Source organism: Acromyrmex echinatior, chromosome 1 (assembly GCF_024713525.1).
Source record: "Acromyrmex echinatior isolate Ae372 chromosome 1, ASM2471352v2, whole genome shotgun sequence".
Taxonomy (NCBI): Eukaryota; Metazoa; Arthropoda; class Insecta; order Hymenoptera; family Formicidae; genus Acromyrmex; species Acromyrmex echinatior.
This window is the reverse complement of record NC_141852.1, coordinates 26,733,857-26,754,253: the sequence shown is the minus strand read 5'-3', so window position 1 is coordinate 26,754,253 and position 20,397 is coordinate 26,733,857. Positions and strand designations below refer to the sequence as shown.

At 29.8% G+C, this 20,397-nt stretch overlaps 3 protein-coding genes across 14 annotated transcripts in view; 2 read left to right on the top strand and 1 right to left on the bottom strand.

The window, feature by feature from the left end:
* Positions 1–1,034: 1,034 nt before the first annotated feature.
* On the top strand, positions 1,035–9,471 carry LOC105148229 (uncharacterized). 2 transcript variants are annotated; one of them, XM_011059816.2, is made up of 6 exons: positions 1,035–1,195; positions 2,787–2,869; positions 2,979–3,101; positions 3,370–3,462; positions 6,594–6,869; positions 7,840–9,471. In XM_011059816.2, exons 2-6 carry the CDS (start codon positions 2,788–2,790, stop codon positions 8,895–8,897), a joined length of 1,632 nt encoding a protein of 543 aa, XP_011058118.2. In that variant the 5' UTR covers positions 1,035–1,195; position 2,787; the 3' UTR covers positions 8,898–9,471. The 2 variants fall into 2 exon arrangements, with proteins under 2 accessions (XP_011058118.2, XP_011058120.2); XM_011059818.2 differs by lacking the exon at positions 6,594–6,869.
* On the bottom strand, positions 9,437–15,569 carry LOC105148234 (antichymotrypsin-2). Of its 6 annotated transcripts, none has more exons than XM_087407196.1 (8): positions 15,435–15,569; positions 11,102–11,226; positions 10,844–11,023; positions 10,562–10,772; positions 10,263–10,477; positions 10,020–10,199; positions 9,821–9,956; positions 9,437–9,742 (listed from the first exon to the last, which is right to left on the bottom strand). In XM_087407196.1, exons 1-8 carry the CDS (start codon positions 15,496–15,498, stop codon positions 9,585–9,587), a joined length of 1,269 nt encoding a protein of 422 aa, XP_087263322.1. In that variant the 5' UTR covers positions 15,499–15,569; the 3' UTR covers positions 9,437–9,584. The 6 variants fall into 6 exon arrangements, with proteins under 6 accessions (XP_087263322.1, XP_087263334.1, XP_011058129.1 ...); XM_087407208.1 differs by having other exon boundaries at positions 10,844–10,976; XM_011059827.2 differs by lacking the exon at positions 15,435–15,569 and adding an exon at positions 15,095–15,113.
* ringer (tubulin polymerization-promoting protein ringmaker) overlaps positions 14,182–20,397 on the top strand; it is a 35,039-nt gene continuing 28,823 nt past the window's right edge. For 3 of the 6 annotated variants that reach the window (XM_087407231.1, XM_087407229.1, XM_011059824.2), the window contains exons 1-4: positions 15,470–15,611; positions 17,186–17,507; positions 17,601–17,736; positions 18,020–18,191. In XM_087407231.1, coding sequence (XP_087263357.1) covers positions 17,194–17,507; positions 17,601–17,736; positions 18,020–18,191 — 622 coding nt within the window. In that variant the 5' untranslated portion in view covers positions 15,470–15,611; positions 17,186–17,193. Of the gene's footprint in view, positions 14,304–15,469; positions 15,701–17,006; positions 17,031–17,185; positions 17,508–17,600; positions 17,737–18,019; positions 18,192–20,397 lie in introns of those variants that run through there. The other 3 variants (XM_087407237.1, XM_087407240.1, XM_087407242.1) reach the window with 3 other exon arrangements.

The following is a 20,397-nucleotide window of genomic DNA, read 5'->3' as shown; positions in this document are numbered from 1 at the left end:
ATTTAAGAATATAAGAAACTGATAGTACAATGCTAATTTTATGAGTTTTGTAAACATGTATCTATATACTTAAAACCCAATAATACTCGATTAATATGATTTTTATTTAAAACTATATAATATGATTTAGTGTTATCGTTTGATTATCAATAGAAATGATAATAAATGTAAGAGAGAAAAAATTGTAATTTTGCAGCCACATATAAGATAATATATTATAGCATTACAAGAACTTATTTATGGAACATTTATATAATAAAAAATATCATGAATTTAATAATGTATCATCCAAATATTTATATGTTAAAATAATTGCAATTTTATATCAATTGTCGATAATGTCACCGTTCTTTATCTTTGGGCTCTTTTCTATTAGATTACAAAAATTTGAATCAACCATTTAATATCTCGTTGACACTTATACTAATTATTAATACGAAATTATTACAATCAATTACATCTCATACAAACACGTATGTATGTACAACAATATTATATTATTCTTTGTATAAACGTTTGAAGAATAACAATTTGAATAATTCTCGATCGTACTTTTTTTTCAATATGTAATTTATTTTATAGGATCGATAAATGAACTAAAGAAATTTCGAACATTTATTAATTACAAATCATGTGAAATTAAGAGTAGAATAATTCGATCTTTAAGAAGCTTTTTGATTATAATCACACACAGTTTCTTTTTTATTACATACTAAATTGAAAAAATAAGTATTATGAAGTGTAAAGGAAGTGCCAGAATGACAATTTTTATTAATGTGTGAATATTATGCATATGGATGTTAAATAATGTAGTCGATAACTATAAAATTGTTGTTGCAGCTTTTCATAAAATTTATATATACACGTTATTTTCTCCGAATTGATATAATTTTAATATTCCTTCTTTGCGTGCTTTATCGTGTTAGATCGTGTGACCTTCCTCCTAATTTATGTCTCTCTCTCTCTCTCTCTCTCTCTCTCTCTCTCTCTCTCTCTCTCTCTCTCTCTCTCTTCACTCACTCTAATTCGAGAAAACGTCAGAACAGCAACTATACTATACTGCTGCTGCTAAAGTGTTGCATGATTTCAGCAGGCAGCTTTCAGTATCGTGGCAACTTGTGGCGAGTATTGACGACTTTGCAGTGTGACCAAGTACGTGTGACAAATACATAGTGCCGCGTAGAAACAAAAGCAGGTAATTAGCTGATGATTAATAATTCCTTCTTTCACACAAAGTTCTATGAGAAATGCCTATTAGTGTCCATTTATTAATATGTGTGTGTGTATATTCTCAAACAACATAGACCTCCAAGGAACGTCTTAAAAACATCCTGAGAACATCCCTACATCCTCTAAACGTTTCTAGGACATTTACTTATTGTTAAAGTGTATGGACCTATATAATCCTCTTTCACTCACTCACTCACTCCCTTACTCCCTCACTCCTTCACTCACTCCTTCACTCATTCACTCACTCACTCACTCACTCACTCACTCACTCACTCACTCATTCAAGAAGATTACATAGCGATATAGAATACTTTCCATTTAGTAAAACAAGTCGGCACAAACATCAATTTATCTTTCTTGAAATTCAAAAGGTAACAAAAATAGAACATGATCTGTGTTGAGTCACCAAATGAGAAATACCCATAGTTAAATACATTTCAGGATAACTTTTAATTTTAATCAGAATACATTTTCGTTTTTATATAATAACAGTGAATCAATAATCCTTATGTTACGTACATATCATACATACAGTTTGTGTTATAAGAGTGTTCAATGATGTTAAAATGTTATCATAAACAAAATTATTATAGAATGCAATTTGACATTTTTCCATACAATTTTTCCTAGCTTTTCGCGGGAAACGTCTGTGATCTGTCCAAAACCTAATTTTTTTATATTCAGTACTGGAAGTATAAGTTTTTTATGTAGAAACACATAATGTACTGTTTTAATCAATATTTATTTTTAATTTCTCGCGAATCTTTTTGGCGATACGAATAAAAAGATTGTTACGGACTGTATAATGAATGCATGAATCGTATATGAATCTCCCTCCTTCTCTCGAATGATATTGCGTCGTGTCGATCCAAGGATAGCAGCAGCATGAAAATACCATAAAGTGCCAAGTTCCGGATTGCCATAAATTAAATCTCTGTGCTTTGCATACAAAAATCATTGACTCAACTGAAATATACTTTCTTTGTAATATTTATAAAACAAATGGCGAGCTGTATAAAATATAGACGATGCGACTTATATTCGTATTCATAGTCAGGCTTTATATTTAAGGCTTCCTTAAATTTATCTTTAGATACTCTACGAATTATTTCATTGGCTGCTAATCTAAAGATAAATTTAAGGAAACCTTAAGTATAAGGTCTGACTATGAATACGGGCATTAATCTCGATTTCTTTAAAATATCCTATCTCTTTAAAATATCCTAGAAATATTTAATCATCTACTGTATAATTGACACTCAAAAATTTTTCTTAAATAATTTTTAAAGAACATTTTAAAAATTGTAGAAAATTTTGATAAAGGATTAATTAAATATATTAGCGGTTTCTTCTACTTCTTCTATCTTTCTTTGATATCTTCCCAGTGAACACAAAGTTACATGTAACGTACTTGTTAATTTCCCACACGTGTTATATTACAGTTATATTGTTGAGTGAGAAATTACAACTAACAGGTATATTACATGTAATTTGTGTTTATTGAGTTATTATAAGCATTTTATCTTGTATCTTTATGAAATCTATTTTGTTTTTAGAATGTTTTCGCGCGCTATGTTTAATTTTTTTTCTGGAGCGTTGTTAATAATTGCCCTTATTCCGGATGCGGCATCTTATAACAGTAAGTAAATAACGATAATTAAATCTCTTGGTGATTAAATTTATTACAATATGTAATATATCGAGAAAAAAAGAGAGAAAATATGTATTTTCATTTTCTTATTTTTCAGAATATGGAAGAACCTGTAAGGACATTGGCTGCCGTACTGATGAAACATGTGTAATGGTCGAGGATCCTTGTACCGGCTATACAGATAAATGCGGACGATATCCGACTTGCCGGAGGACAAGTGGTAAGGAATGACATAATAGCTAATTTATCTCAACAATTTCAACAATTGATCTTAATAAATCAAGAATATATATACATCACACACGTGTCATACATACAATAATATTATGTATACACGCATAATTTTTCTTATTTCAAAAGATAAAGGTAAAATTATTATATTACACTCTTTCCTTCATTGCTTTAGTATATCAATGTTAATATCGGAATATTTATATTAGAGTGTGTATTTATATTGTATCTGAATAATTTTTTAAAAAATTTTACAGATGTAAGTTGTACCAGTATGGTTTGCGGAGAGAATGAATATTGTAAGAGCGAAAATGGTGCGCCGAAATGTGTAAGAAAGTCTACAGGATTTGGTAAGTTATTACAATTTTATATTTTATTGGCATTTAATATTCGACACATTGCGAACTTGAAAACGTAAAAACGATAACTATGCATGAATAAAAAGCATGCTGAAATTAAGTAAAATAAATTATTTGGGATTATGGAATTTCAAATTTTTCACGCTTATGAGCAAAATAAATTTTCATAATTATGGGTCTCATGTATTTCATAGCATGTATGGGATTGGAATGAGGAAGGCATGATTGCTTCAAAAAGACAAAGCGAAAAAAATGTCTACTTAATCTTCTCCATTTATTGCGCAATCATGAATTAACTCAGAATTCTACATTAAAACGTACATATATATTTTTTATTTTAATTGTTAACTGTTTAAGTGAGATTCATATAAAAACAATATTTATTGTTAACATATTATTCAATGTAACATACTATATAGCATATTACTATTAAATATTATGATAATGTATATTATATTATATACATATATTATGTATATTCTATTATTATAGTTAATTTACTATTTCTTGTGTAAATTTATATAGCCCACCTATATGTATTCACATAAAATTTTGAACGATGCACACAAGTAAAATATTTCAGTTTTAATGGTGATACTTTGATAAACATAAAGACTACTTTTTTACTGAATACGAAAAAATTTACATACACATATATTTTTTTATGTCAAATTATATAAGACCTGATGATGTCTTATTATCTATAAGTCTTTACATGTCTTTACATTGATTTATTATCTGGATATAAACTTAATATACAAAGCAATATATTGTTCCATTTTTTTCTTTTAATTTAAACATAAATATGTTTAAATATAAAATTGTTCTTAGGACATTAATAATTTGCTCCATTAGAAGAGATATTTTATTCTTAGTATTTTCTAAATTTAATATTTCTTTTTTGAACGGAGAAACTTCCTGATATGTCATCTTTGTTCAATCCAAACTTGAGCAAAAGAAATAATAAATAATCTCTGAGTATTTAATATAGCAATAAAAAAAACTTTATTGCAACTCGTTATCATCTTGCAATGTTTCGTATAATTTAATATTCTATTTGTGTGTTTACCAAAAATACGCACAATACGAAGTGAGTGAGCATCCTTACAGGCTACGAATCAGCTGGCGTGTCTTACGTGAACGGCGAGCGAGTGAACAGTGGAAATAACGCAAATCCATATGCGAATGCCAATGCTCCACCAATGCCGGCAGTACCACCATATCCATCTAGTGATAGCGAACATCACCGTTCTTCTTCTGGAAGCAACTTAGGATATCCACCATACCCCAGTAATACCGGTACCTCTGGACATGGATACCCATCATACCCACAATCAACCAATCAAGCTGGTCGTCAAGATTTGGGATATCCACCATATCCAACGCAAAACAGAATGCCTACACCAGGACAATCAGCTTATCCACAAAATTCTGGATATCCTCAAGCTCCAGTAAACCCACAGTATCCAGGATACCAAAATTATCCCTATCAAAATTATCCGAATCAACATGGATATAACTACAACTCAAATTCGGTATATAGAAGAAGGAACGCTGCATCAGTCGAAGCAGTTGCCTCCATGATTCTTGTTGGATTTTCTGGATTATTCCTCCTTGTTATGATACAGTGGTGATCTAACTAAAAGTGTCTTATCTGCGTCATGATTATTATTTTGCTATTCTTTATCTTATTTGCAGCACAGTCCATGACTATTTATTAAGGAAAGTATTTTGCAGAAAGTGTTACATAAAAATTCTTGTACAGATATTTTATAATATAAATCGAGCGCGAATGATATTTTTAAAATCTAATATTTTATAATATTTTTTCTTGTATATATATATATATATATATATATATATATATATACACATATATTTATAACTGTATCGTCATATATATTTTAAATTATATATAACATGTTAATTATACATAACATGTTAATTATACATAACATGTTAATTATACATAACATATTATTAGGTGTTGGAATTAATTCGTAGCGTTTTACAAGTGATGGGAAGTACTTTCATTAATGTATTTTTTAATGTTCATGTGAAATAAATAACATTCTTTCATTAAAAACGCTACGAATTAATTCCAACACCTAATAATTATATATAACATGATAAACGTATATATTGACTGTAAATACTCAGACAATTAAAATCAGATCATAAGTTTTTTTCGTCTAAAAGACGACTTAAAGACGTCTTATATCATAATTTTCAACTTTGTGTTGTTGGGTAATTTCAGTGTTTTGAAGAAAACAAATTTTATTCTCTAATTCAATGATTTTCTTAATTTAGGAAGAAAATTCACTTTCATCAATATCATTTACCCTAATCCATTACATTAGTAATTAGAAGTTTACGATTTTATAAAAATATTCTAATTTATTCAGCATAATTATATATTTATATGCATGTACGTATGCGTGTACGTTTATAATTTACAAGAAATGCTTTTAAATTGTGAAGTTTTCAATAAGCTATGCGTCATTTCTTATATTTTCATAATTTGGACAGTTTATAAAACGCTTCATGAGCAATTCTTATTCAACATGGGTAATAGGTACTTTATAAATGAAGGGGATATCAGCTTGAACTTTGACACATATTATCTCTTCATACGCCATATAATGTATATATAAGCAAATTTAAATGAACTATTATTGCGTCTTACCGATTATTTTTTTTATTTCTTTTGATCTAATGACTTCAGTAAAAACATGGTGGAAATAATACTTCTACCATGAGTAAAAGCACATTACATTTATTATAATCATTGTAGAAACGAAAGAATGCAACTATTTATTTTATACGCATAAATTCCTTCATGTGTACAATTTATTTGTAGCAATAGATGAATAAATAATGCTACAAATGGACATAGCACACAGAAATTGTATTTATTATAATTGGCTGTTAATTTTATCATTCTTCTCGCGTATAAAAATTATGTTAAGAAGAAACTATCAAAGATTGAAAATAATGTATAATATTTTATGTATTATATAATTTTATATTACAAGAAACAGCCATAATATTACAGCAATAACTGATAAAAATTTGATTTTGATTTTCGTATTGGTTTTTTTTCATTATATATAATTTAACAGCATTACCTGCGGGACTAAACCAAGTATCGCATCGATCGACAACAAGAGTGCCATCGCCGCCGCCTAGATCTTCATCGTATGGAGGAAGATATAATGGTTACTCCGGCTCCAGAAATACTGTAGGTGATGGCTCCATTTTTAATCGTTTATTCGGCAACGACCGTCATCCTCGACCAACCAGCTCTGTCAGAAGCACTACGCAAACAAGTGGAAACAATTATTACAATACTCACACTCACGTGGATAATTATGGAAACAGAATTTGGACATTTTCTGGTTAAAAATTTATTTACATGTTTCATTTACTTTTAATTTCGAAATATTAATGTAAAGTGGGTGCCAATATTGATGTTTATATCATTTTACATATATAGCACTAAATGATATTCCTTTGATCTAATAAATGTAATATTAATTACTCATAATAATTGGAATAAACTTCATTTATAAAGATTATAAATTTTTGAATAATATACAGTTTTAGATATTCAATAGTAAAAAAATCGTAAAATTGTAAAACTGCTTTATTAAATTAATATTATATAAAAAAATTGTGCTCTGTGTGATTAACATAATTGATTAAAGATATAATAATTCATCAAAAGATATAATTCTTCTTTTAATTTAAGGTGTTTGAAAAATTCTTTCTTATTTTTTAATTTTTAATATTCAGTAATTCCAATAAAATCCAAATGATTTTTTCATTTAATGCTTTGAAAAATCAAGTAAGGTACCTTTGCTTTAATTTAGCTATTTAGTGTGATAAATGATATGCACGCATACAAATATTAGGTGTTGGAATTAATTCGTAGCGTTTTACAAGTGATGGGAAGTACTTTCATTAATGTATTTTTTAATGCTCATGTGAAATAAATAACATTCTTTCATTAAAAAATGCTACGAATTAATTCCAACACCTAATACAAATTTGACTTTGCGCTATGTGCATGTATATGATAGTTGTTATATGTTCCATATTTTTATCTCTTCAGAATGTTTAACAATGTAATTCAATTTATAATACGTTGTGTGAAAAATAATTCAAATATGATTTTATTTCATTTTCTATTTAAAATATCGTATAGACATTGCAATGCGTGCTATAGTGCAAGCCTTATCTGCATGTGTGCACGGTAAATGTTAATCCAACAACAATTGATGATGCTTTTTGATAAAAATAGATTATACATATTTCACCTTTATACCCTTGAGTATTTTTTATAATTTGCATTGTTACTGTATGCAGAGAATGAAATGAGGACACGAACAATTCCAAAACGGCAAACTAGTTATCCAACGGCAACCGAGACACACGGCTCTTCAGATACTCCTAAAAATTCAGACGACCAATCGTATCTTGCTAGATCTTCTGGTTATCCATCCAGTTCAGGATATCCTGGTAGCAGCAGTTATCCAAATTCCGGATCTTCGAAAGTTTCTGATTCATCAAATCAACCGCGATCTGGTTATCCAAACAGTGGTTCTGGTTATCCATCCAGCGGATCCGGTTATCCGTCCAGTGGATCATCCGGTTATCCGTCCAGTGGATCATCCGGTTATCCGTCCAGTGGATCATCCGGTTATCCATCCAGTGGATCATCCGGTTATCCGTCCAGTGGATCATCCGGTTATCCGTCCAGTGGATCATCCGGTTATCCGTCCAGTGGATCATCCGGTTATCCGTCCAGTGGATCATCCGGTTATCCATCTAGTCGGTCTAACGGATCACCCAGTCATTCATCTAACAGTGAATTATCTGGATATCCGTCTAGTCAGTCTGGTTATCCATCCAGTGGATCCTCTGGCTATCCTTCGAGTGGCTCATCCAATTATCCATCTAGAGATAGTTCCGGTTATCCAATAGGATCTGCAAATCCAAGTAGAAATAGCGGTTCTTCAGGATATCCAGATAATTCTAGGAATGGCGAGGAGACTATTAGACGAACCGGCGCTAGCGCTGTGAATGCTGGTTATCCGAGCAATCCACGCACACCCGTATATCCAGAAGGAAATCCGTCATACCATGGTAACTATCCGGCTCAAAATACAGGATATCCGTACAATAACCAACGTTCTCCATATCCTAATCAAGGATATTCAAATGGGTATTCACAAAATTATCCGCAAGGAGGATATTATCCGCAAGCAGGATATTATCCCGAAGGACGTTATCAAGGTCAGAATTATATGACTACTACCAACCGTCCTGGCATTCGAGATCAATTGACGAATTTTGCGCGAAATATGGCAGAGAAGGTGCTGACTCAAACGATACTAGATCGCATCACAGGCAGACATCAATAAAATAACTACTATAATAGTACTAGCATTTTTTGCACTCTATAAAATCTGAATTAAAATGTCCGAAAATATTAGTTACATAGAAAATAGCACTTTCTAAAATCTCTTTCTTTCTATAAAGAAATATTGTTAATATAATTTAATAATTTTAGGCATATTAAATATTTTAGTAAAAATCTAGTCTTAAGTTAATTTTCAGGAAGCAAATAGGTCAGTGAAAAAGTTATCGCCAAACACAGAAAGTTTAAATATATATAAATTTCTTTATATATTACAAATTTTTTTTAATTTTCTTACGTTATACACATATAAAAATCTTTTATATAGATATTAAATTTTTTAAAAATATTTTATTGTTTATAATTTGGATATTAATGCTATTTATTTTGTTAATAATGAATGGAGTAATTTAGGATGTCTTTTATATATCACAGATATATTTTTTGCAGATTAGAAATATATATATGCGCGTTAAAGCTGCTTTTAAAGCTTTCTTGTACAAACAAATAATTTTGAAAATTTGTAAAAGTAAATCTTGATAATAGAGATAACAAAATACATTTATTATTATCTAAAAGTTTTAAATTATTTCTTATCCTTTTAATTTTGTGTGTGTGTGTGTGTGTGTGTATATATATATACATACATATATAATGTAATAAAGTAATTCGTATAAAAATATAACAGGATTTATAATTCATCTCTTTCTTGGAAAAACTCTATTTTCCTCACACTTCCAAGAAATAATGGTATTCTGCTTGGTTTATGTTCAATTGCAAACATGAACGGACGATTCACCATGAACTCCATTGATAAAGTTGCCATCCTTCTCAATCTCATTCCCACAACTGTAACAAATAGTTCCTTATTTTAACACTTATAAAATTCATCTAATTTTTTATCATTCATAGAGACAGACAAATTACCTGTCGCAGCAGCAGCTTCCGAACCTTCTTCATTAATTTCGATGAAAATTTTTTGTAATGCATGACTTACTTTCAGAGGAATGTTTGAGAGCTGTGTAAAATCTGCATCATCCTCAAAGATTGTATTTAAGCCAATCTACGAGCATATATTTCCGTATTAGTTATTTAAAATGTATTTCACTAATTTTATATTGCTTACCTTACGTAAAGTATCTTTCAAATCTACGGTAATTTCAAACTTAAATTTAGGTAGATATAATGCAATCTCGTCGATAGACCTAGGTTCATCTGCCAACGTTTTCCAGTTAAAATTATTTTCTAAAACTTGCAATTCGGTCTCTCTATCTGGCAATAATATTATCATTACAATGTCTTGATTCTGCAAAATTGTACTTTAAATTAATTTCATTTTTGTAAGTCTTTTTTATAGGTAATCACTTACCAAGTATGGAATTTCAATAAATGTTGTATCCCAAATAGATATTTTGCCATAAGCATATTTTGATGTTTTAAACATTGTCGGAACAAGATTCGTTTCTGTTTTGGAAATATAAAATTTGCGCTTTACTGTATTCATTTCATCAAACTTATGTAACCATTTACTCTTAAAGTAAATAGCATTTATTAACATAATTCTTGTATCTTCATCAATATCATCTGTTCAAAATAATTTAATTAATAAAAATATTTTGTATAGTGTGTTAATCTATACTGAATTATTACAATTATCATATAATATACCAGAAGAAATTATGTCAAATATCTTATTATTTGTTGCTTCTTGAACCCATGAATTAATAGTTTTTACAGCAAGCTCGTTATTTTTGAAGTTCAATCTTGAAATTGAAGATTGAAATACATTTGTGCATATCGCTAAAAATTCAGCCATTAAATCAAATCCATCTTGAACATATATTTTATTTGCTATATGCAATTCAATATTTTCAATGCCCTAAAATATATTTAAATGTATACTTGATTCTCTGAGAATTAATTATAGATATTATATTTTCTTAACCTTACTTTCAACAAGAAAATCAGAGTTTTAAATTTATCATTTGCAGAAACTATATTGTCATAATGAAGAACAGATTTTAGTTCGTTCAATGTAGATCCTCCAGCACCATTAGAAAGTAAAGATAATATCATATGCAAGCTTAAAGGAGAAATTATAACGTTGCTGTTAGTGTTGGTTGTTAAACTCTGAAATGGCAAATTATAAACTAGAAAACTCTCGTACATGTAATTTATATAAAATATAAAAATATAGTGATCATATACCTTGTATAACGGGATTATAAAATTGTTACATGCTGTAGATAAGGTTTTAATATCATTTAGTTGACCACCTGACATATCTTGATAAGACGGTGCTAGTGCACTATTGATAATGATCGCAAATAAAACTATAAAAAAGAGTTGATTATAAAGTTGTGGGCTGCTGTTTTCAATAATTCTAAGAATTAATTGAAACATATATTAGGAAGGAATTTGTCAATATTGATCACACACCATTCCATGTCCACGTAAACATTCCGCCATGACGTTGTGCTTGCCGCTTAGCCGAAAACTACCGTGAAATACTTCCTCATACACACACGCACGCACGCACGCACGAACACACACACACACGCGCGCATTCCTCTCTCTCTCTCTCTCTCTCTCTCTCTCTCTCTCTCTCTCTAGTAAGTAAATATATTTCAAGTAAACACAATTAAGAGAATAATTAACTCAATATGTTAATTATTAAACGCATTTTTATTTTTTTTCAAGTGCCATTGACTGGCATTGATTAATAGTCATTTTTAAATGACTAGCTAAAATCTTTCTAAAAAGTTTAAAAATTTGAAAATTTCGATTAAAAAAATAATACGTATTGTAACATTTATATATATATATAAAATTCAATTTTAATCAAGTTTTTCCTTCTCTAGAATAGATTAAGTTAGATGCTATTTGTGTTGAACTTGCGTCAACTGCTAATTCTACAATGAGTCAGTAATCTACGGTAGTTCTAATCAGTCCTAAGTTTTATCGATGAATCGATGAAATTAGCCAACGGTCAAATTCGATTTTATTCTTTCACATTAGTCGAGCTACACAATTAACATACTTGTAGAAATGCGAAAAATCATAATCATCATCACTGCGGTTAATTGACTAAGATTTCCAACTATCGACTCATTGATAGAATCAGCTTTAAACGAAACTATAATATCTTACGGCAATAATTTTAAATCAATAATATTAGTTTTTAATTTTCAGGGAATTTCGATCTATATACGAAATTTTCAGAACGCTTACGATATGTCTTTTATTTCTCTTCTGTTCAGTCTTATTACGAGAAAAATTCTAATTTCCTAAGGCGATGAAATTTATGCGGTCAATAAAAATATAATTCAGCAAACTTTGTAATAGTAGCAATGAATTAATATTAAAATAACACAATAATTCTTCGAATACACAAAGAGTAATGTATATTTGTGTCTTCTGCAAAAAAATTGTATGCATATGTTTGGTAAAATTGTAAGGTAATTGTAAATTATTATATAATGTATATGCATATAATAATTGATACGCGTTTATTATACATATAGATTTTCTATCTCTTCTATGTATAGCTCTGTTCGTAAGATAAATTTGTGGGTAAGACGGCCATCTTTAAAATACAAAAAGCATATTGTATGTAATTTCTATTATCTTTAATAAGTAATGCTTCCGTATGGCGGAAAAGATATACTAAAATATAGCACTTATTAAAGATAACAAAAATTAAAATATGTTTTTTACATTTTAAAGATGACCGCATTTTATTCAAGTTTACTTTATATATAGAAAAAAAATAATAAAAAGAAAAATTAAAAAATAATTAAGAGGATAAATTTCGTATTTTTTAAATAAAAAAATAAAATTTGTGAAAATGAGAAAAAAATTGCCTCTATATATTATATATATATATGAATATAAATTATTTAATATTATATAATATATAAAATATAATATTGTAATCTTTTATTTTTCAATTCTACTTTTTGTGAAAAAAAAAAGTAAAATGTATATTACATAAGTTACTTTCCTCATTTTTCAATTATTTTTCTTATTATTTTTTTCTTTATATATAAATAGAATAAATATAAGAGAAGGAAAATATATATACATATAGATATACTTTATGTAGAATTTTATATATATATATATATACATATTTATGTATGATGACATAATTTTTTTTTAAAGAATGAGCATTCGCGCTATGTATATTTTAACTTTCATATATATCTTAACTTAGCTGTAATATCTCCAGTGTTCTAAAAGAGAGACGAAAGATTATTAAAATTAGAAATTGAAATTAGAATTTGTACTATCAATCTACACTGGTGTGATAGTTGGTCAATTAATGTCGTTAACAATGTCGATATATATAGTCGATAGATTATTGATTTATACGCCATGAGATTCATATACTTACCGGATTTTCTCTATTCCAACGATAGTATAAGTCTGATCTTTTTAGTCCCAATATTTAATTGCGACTCAAAATACCACAAGAAAGTTTTCAAAAAATTAAGTAAAAAGAATTATTCATAAATTTTTATTATTATATGTCTAGTTTAGATGGTCACTTGTGAACGCGTTGAAGTAAATGTTCATCAGCGCTTACTGATATAGGTATTATATCGCAAGCGTGATCGACTCGTTGACATTGACATGTAAAGCCATCCAAACATAGTCTATAATTGGCCATATTTAAACTTATTATCTAAATAATTACTGCTTAAAACGAAACTTTACAAATATCTTTTCTATTTAATTTTTCGAGAACTCTAACATCTTGCTACAGTACTTTAAGTCACAAATTTTGGGACACCCTATATATATATATATGAGCAAAATTTTTCTTGGAAAAAACGTTTTGGAATGTAGCCCTATAGATAATAATTTAGCATTAAGTAGGCTTAAGTTTTATTCTACCAATGAAATAACTGAGTAATGTCTCGGGATTCTATATTTAAGATCATACGTATTCAAAAGAGTGAGTGAGTGAAACAGAGTGAGAGATATTAGTTCGTTTTTTATTAAATACATTTTAATTTTAAGTAGACGCGCAACAGGTACTTCTAAAATTTTAATTCCCTTTAATAGGCATAAAAATTGATATGTAAGGAAACAAAAAAAGGAATCTCGTTTTTTAGTTTTTAAGAGAATTGAAGAGAATTAAGACTTTAAAAAATGGAGTAACAATTTTGGGCTGCTCTTTGCACCACATGATTATAAATTTAAAAATTGTGGACCTTTTGGAAGAGAGATGTGTATATTTGTGAAGGTGGGGGTATTATTCGCGATAGCAAGTTTGTATCGGTTTAGTCTTGGTCTGTCTTGCTCTCAGCTTCGTTCTAGCCGGATTCACGGAAATGAGTGAGACTTGTACAGGCTGATAAAAGTTTAGTAAACGTTTTTACTGTTAAGGAGATTTTATTGCCAGGTAAAGATTTGAGAATAATTAAACAAGTGAGGATACTGATATCGAACGTGGACAACTTTACTCAAAATAGAATAAATTCTTATTAATCCGCTTCGTCACATCCCCATTTTGCGCAACTTCTTTCATTATTTTAATTGCAATTGTTTTGTATTGTGAAATTTTTATAACACATTTCCAAGTTACGATATGTGTGCAACTCCCTGCGTGACAATACAAGTATGAATAAATTCTGCTATTTTGTAACAGCAAATATATAAATAGCTAATTGCGAATGTCGTGTGTACTCCCAGCGGAAGATAAAGACAGACGGATGTTAGAACGGTGGATTGGAAAAGCAAAAGACGACTATCGAACATGACGCTGGAGCTATATTCACGAAGATTTCTCGTGAAAAAAGTTGAAAATTCTTTGCAGACCAGGCTAATTAAACAAAGCCGTGACATAAATTAGCAAGACGATCATATCGATCACATAATTGTCGCCGACTTTATACATACAAATCAAGAAATGACAACTCTATATGAATGACAAAATCGTGCATCATCCCAACTAACGGATACATCGCACCCCGAGGCATTTAAAAACCCTCCAGATTATCACATGTCTTCATTAAAGATTTAATCTATTTATTAGATATTTTCAACATCGCGCAACAGGAGCAAAATAATTGAATCGTGAAAAACGTACGAAATTATTAGGTGCGCGACTAAGTTCTCGCTGTTATTTTGATGCATTTCCATCAAAATAACAGCGAGAACTTAGTTGCGCACCTGATAAATTGATACTCGTACGTTTATCTGTGAATGATGAAGTCGTGAATCACGGACGGAGGCGGTGCGATTTTCTCAATTTCCCGATTTCGGCGGGAAGCAGCGTAGCCCACGAGCGTAGTCCATCTAACGATGAAACGCAATTTCGAAGATGCGGGAGGCAAGGGTGACTGCGTGCTTCCTGGGACGAGAAGATCGATAGAACACATGCGCGCCCGACCACGTCGCGACGCGCACGAGTTCCCTACGCAATCTGTGTTGCAAACGTCCGCCTCGGAGTTGTGCGTTTTTTTTCGCGAGGTGCGGTCAGGTGCTTTGTGACGATTGTGACGCTTGTCGACGCCGATCAAGTCGTACGTACCGTCGATGAAACTGCGCGAAACGCGTAAGCTTCCTATCAGCGCCATCGAAACATCTCGTATCATCGTCCCGCCCGCGCCGCGACGGAATTAATACCTACGCGCACACTGACCTAGAAACGCTAAACTTCACGGGACGTCATCGTTGACATCGTTGTTTCTCCCTGATAACGGATCCGGTGAGTCGATTTTTTTTCGGCTGGCCTGTTAATAGACGACGTACATAGTTGGCTGGGAATAATTGCGATTAAAGTCATTCTAACAGAAGGTAATAATAAATCGGTAGTGGGGGGGACGATTCATGTAGAACGCGTCTCAGAATTTGACACCTGTGATCGCAATGCTATTATTCCTCAATCGGCACATTATACACTGACCGGCACCGATCACGCTAATTACGTTAACGCGCGACACTCGTAATCTCTATTTATAACCGTGAAATAATATTATGCCTGTAGCGTTTTCTCGCGCACACGCTCTGTTATTTCGACATACATTCACGCGCACATCTTTTACATTTTTCATTTTATCTGTGTCTGTCATTCCTTTGCCTATCTAGACGCATTTATACAATCGCAATATTACTGCACAAATATTTCGAGAAATTACGTAAATACTTACGGAATTTATATACATGCAGTGTCTGTGAAAACATTGTTAAATATTATAAAATTATTATTAAATGTTATATCAACGCGAATACTTTGAAAATCAACTTAATTATTGAATCAAATATTAAATATTTATCACGATATGTTTCGATTGTGCGTTCGTAATTTGTAGTGCACAAATCTCTTTTCCGATAATAATAAATGAAAATGTTGCGTGCTAAGACCTAGTAATCATTATTTGCATTTTTAATGCTAATCATATAAAATCGTAATGTAGAGAGAGAATGAGAGGGGGAGAGAGAGAGAAAGAGAGAGAGAGAGAGAGAGAGAGAGAGAGAGAGAGAGAGAGAGAGAGAGAGAGAGAGAGAGATCCAATAACTTGTATATGTATATAATAGCAAAAGTAATAACTCGATACGTCGCATTTAAGAATACGTAATAAATATAATACGTATTATAAATGCAACATATCGAATTATCGTTTTTGTTATTACGTATATATTTAAGAATGTATAATAAGATGCTAGTCTCCTTTTCTTTTATTATCGACTCGTGATGACCTTCTGATATGGATGAAACTTTTAATTGCGGATGATTATAGTCGCAGATAAAGGTAGCCATTGATAGCTGATGCTATTGATTGAGTAAACAAAAATTTAATTAAAAATGCGTGATTAAATCTTATCATGACAGTTTTTGCAACGACTTTATTATATATTATTAATAAAGACCACCGTTCGAAGAAATGAATATCGTGACTCGAGGTATTCGATCTCGATACATGTCATTCAGCAATATATCGGTGGTAAGCCGGAGAAAGAATTTGTGTATAATGAATGGGAACGCAACAGTTGGACTGTGCATCGATATTGTCTAGCGATAGGCGAGACAAATAATAATATATATCTCTTATAGTTGCCTTAGAAAAAGTAGATAGGCTTAAATTTTTCCAAGAGAATAACTATGTCATTTAAATTGTGAAAAGTCGTGAGTAATAAAATAATTTCAATTTTAATTAACTTTTTTTCAACTTTGGCCATCACAAATAATATGTATAAATAGACATATAAATGCTGCTCTTGAATTGTAACAATTGACGCACTTGATTAAGTAGATATCTATACTATAAATTTTCATTTCAGTGATTACGATGCAAGCGGAGAAGAGTGATGCCGACACTGAGAAAAACGAGACCCTCAATGATGTAACAACCTCGGTTGCGAACGAGATAACAAATTTGAAGATAGAAGATGGGTCAACGAGTTCGACACCGAGTAGTCCTGGTAGCACTGAACCAGGTAGCTTTTTAGCGAGCTTTAAAGCATTTTCGAAATTCGGTGATCCAAAGAGCGATGGCAAACTGATTACGTTAAGTCAAAGTGACAAATGGATGAAGCAAGCGAAAGTGATCGATGGAAAGAAAATTACTACTACCGACACGGGAATTTACTTCAAAAAGCACAAGTACATCTCTTAAACAAATGTTCTTCATGTCTGTTATCTTGATAAACTGCCTGGGAAAGTTATTCTTACATTTTTTTTTCCTTTTTATTGCAGATCCACAAAGCTCGGTATCGAGCAGTACAAAACGTTTCTTGAAGAATTGACTAAAAGTAAAAAAGTAGAATTAGCGGAAATAAAGAAGAAGATGGCTAATTGTGGACCACCTGGGTTTACTGGGGGTGCTAGTGGAGTACGTATATTATACTAAATTTATTTATTTAATTTTTGTATTCTCTCCTTCTCTTTCTAGTATCTCAAAATGTAATAAATTTTGCTACATAAGCCTTTACTACAATTAGTTTTTTCTTTATTTGTACAAATTCATCTTCCTTTTAACCGTTGACTTAATCGCGATTTATATTATCATACAATGTATATCTCATCGTGTGATTTATCGCGATGTACATAATCAACAGCGCTTTTTCATTGCAATTTGTACGCATAATCTCTGATTTGCTTATTTTGATCTACAGGTTGGAAAAGCAGCGTCGACAGTTGATAGACTTACCGATGTCAGCAAATATACGGGTTCTCACAAGCAACGTTTCGATGAGACAGGAAAAGGTAAAGGCTTAGCAGGTCGAAAGGATATACCAGACACTTCCGGATACGTCCAAGGCTACCAAAATAAAGATACGTATAAAGGCCAGTAGTACTCATCTGATTGCAATAATAAATATCTTTAAAATCATGCTGTTAAAGTCGTGTCTGAGCGCAGTATGCACATTCAAATAGTCGCTACTCATTGTTAGCGAACTGAATTTCTTTACTGTTTCATCAGCGATCTGACAGATGTATCTTGAATATCAATTTCACGAAATTTCATCTTTGAAATGTATACTAAGATAGCAATATCGTAATTAAGAACTTTTGGCAAAATAATATGTTTGATATTATGCGGCAATCCTTTTGAAACTTTTGCTCTTGATGTTAACATTGCATTTTTCGCATATAAATTTTTAAAGGCCTGAAAAAAATATACTTTCCCTAAATATTATTCTTTTCTTAAATCAGTCTATTTATATTTTGTAATACGATTGTGTGTTTTTATAGATATTTCCATTGTTATTTGTTCGATTTAATTATCACTATATAATATCAATATTATTAGCTTATAGCTTTTTATTTGTTTATTTCATTAATAAAATCTTTTTTTGAGAGAGTAGCAATTATATAGTATAACTATATAAGTACGAAGTCTTAAGTCCACATATATACTATACATATACAGTATCATACTATATGTATATAGCATATGTTACATAATCTCTGTTGCATAATTTATTAAGAATGAATTTCCTGAAGTTTATATGATTAAAAGAAATAGATACTATAAATTTCATTACAAAGCATTACAACTGTGTATAAAAACAAAATTATATCTTATATTTTATATTCTGCAAAAACTCTTTCTCTTTTGAATTGTTAATTTTTGAGGTAAAATAATGCACATAATTTTTGTGTATATATATATATATATATATATATATATAATATTTTATGTATATATATATTTTATATATATATATATATATATATATATATATATAAAACATAAATCTCTTTAGCTGAAAAATTATATACTTAATTTTCAAACTCTTTGTAATTCTTTGTACTGCAAGTTATACTTTGTACTGCCTGGTTTATTTGTGTAAAGAATATGTTTGTCTTTTAAAAAGATATAATAAATTATATAAAAATTCTTTCACGCAAAATAATATTGAAACTGTTGATATCGTAAAAGTGATAGATAAAAATATTCCATATGTAATTGGATAAATTATTTTCTACTATGTACATGACAAATATATATTTTTTCTGTATTTTAAATACATTAATTAAGTGCATAAAAATAAAAAAAGTAACATTTCCTATATCATTTATAAACAGTATTACTCCTACATGGAGTGTATATATATATATATATGGTGTTAAGTTTTGTGTTATTATTTTTAAGTGATACATATATTAAACATAATATCTAGGGTAAACTTGGATAAGACCATTTTTAAAATGCAAAAAACATACTTTAATTTTTGTTATTTTTAATAGTGTTATATCCACCATACAGAAAAGGTAATAAAAAATATAATATTATTGAAGATAACAACAATTAAAATTAATGTTTTTTGCATTTTAATGATAACCATCTTATCCAAGTTTACCTATACTTAATTGAATGAAGTGTACTTACTGTAACTTTAATCATTAATCAGCGCATTCGCGTCTGACACTTGAGACCAAATTTTATATTTAGATCTTACTCTAATGTCAATGCATAATTCGATTGTATTTGTATTATTATCGTCATACTGCACTTTGAGTTATTAATCATTTTCGATTTATAAGATCTACTTTGAAGTTAATTTGTAATAATCATAATAATAAATAATAACAGTAACAACAACAATAATAATAATAATAATAATAATGATGATGATGATAATAATTTTGTAATAATAATCTGTATTAGATGACGTTTTTTAATTTTATATTGCTTATATTATTTTACTGTCTTAAGAATGTAATATCGCAGAAAAGAAAGGGTGGTTTTCAATACGTACGTGCGCGTTTAACTATAACTCGAGTGTCTACTATATAAAACTCTGTAATTAATCAAATCATTGTCTTATCAAGATATCGAAAAGTAAAAATCCATCTTAATAAAAAGTTAGTTTATTTTGACACCATTGTTTGTTACGGAGTCAATAACATTTAACATGTAATTGTGTCCATAATTATGTTTAGAACGTTCATAAATGTTTATGCGGACCTATGTGCTATTCGAGCAAATTCCTTAAATATGAGCATTATGTATTTCGTAAATTATAATCTTATGTAAAGAATATTT

Coding starts and splice junctions, on each gene's coding strand:
- LOC105148229 (XM_011059816.2), top strand. CDS start 2,788: ATGTTTTCGCGCGCTATGTTTAATTTTTTTTCTGGAGCGTTGTTAATA. Junction 2,870..2,978: donor GGATGCGGCATCTTATAACA/GTAAGTAAATAA, acceptor CTTATTTTTCAG/AATATGGAAGAACCTGTAAG. Junction 6,870..7,839: donor CAGAATTTGGACATTTTCTG/GTTAAAAATTTA, acceptor TACTGTATGCAG/AGAATGAAATGAGGACACGA.
- LOC105148234 (XM_011059828.2), bottom strand. CDS start 11,296: ATGTTTCAATTAATTCTTAGAATTATTGAAAACAGCAGCCCACAACTT. Junction 11,024..11,101: donor TTATAATCCCGTTATACAAG/GTATATGATCAC, acceptor TTGCCATTTCAG/AGTTTAACAACCAACACTAA. Junction 10,773..10,843: donor CTCTGATTTTCTTGTTGAAA/GTAAGGTTAAGA, acceptor AATATATTTTAG/GGCATTGAAAATATTGAATT.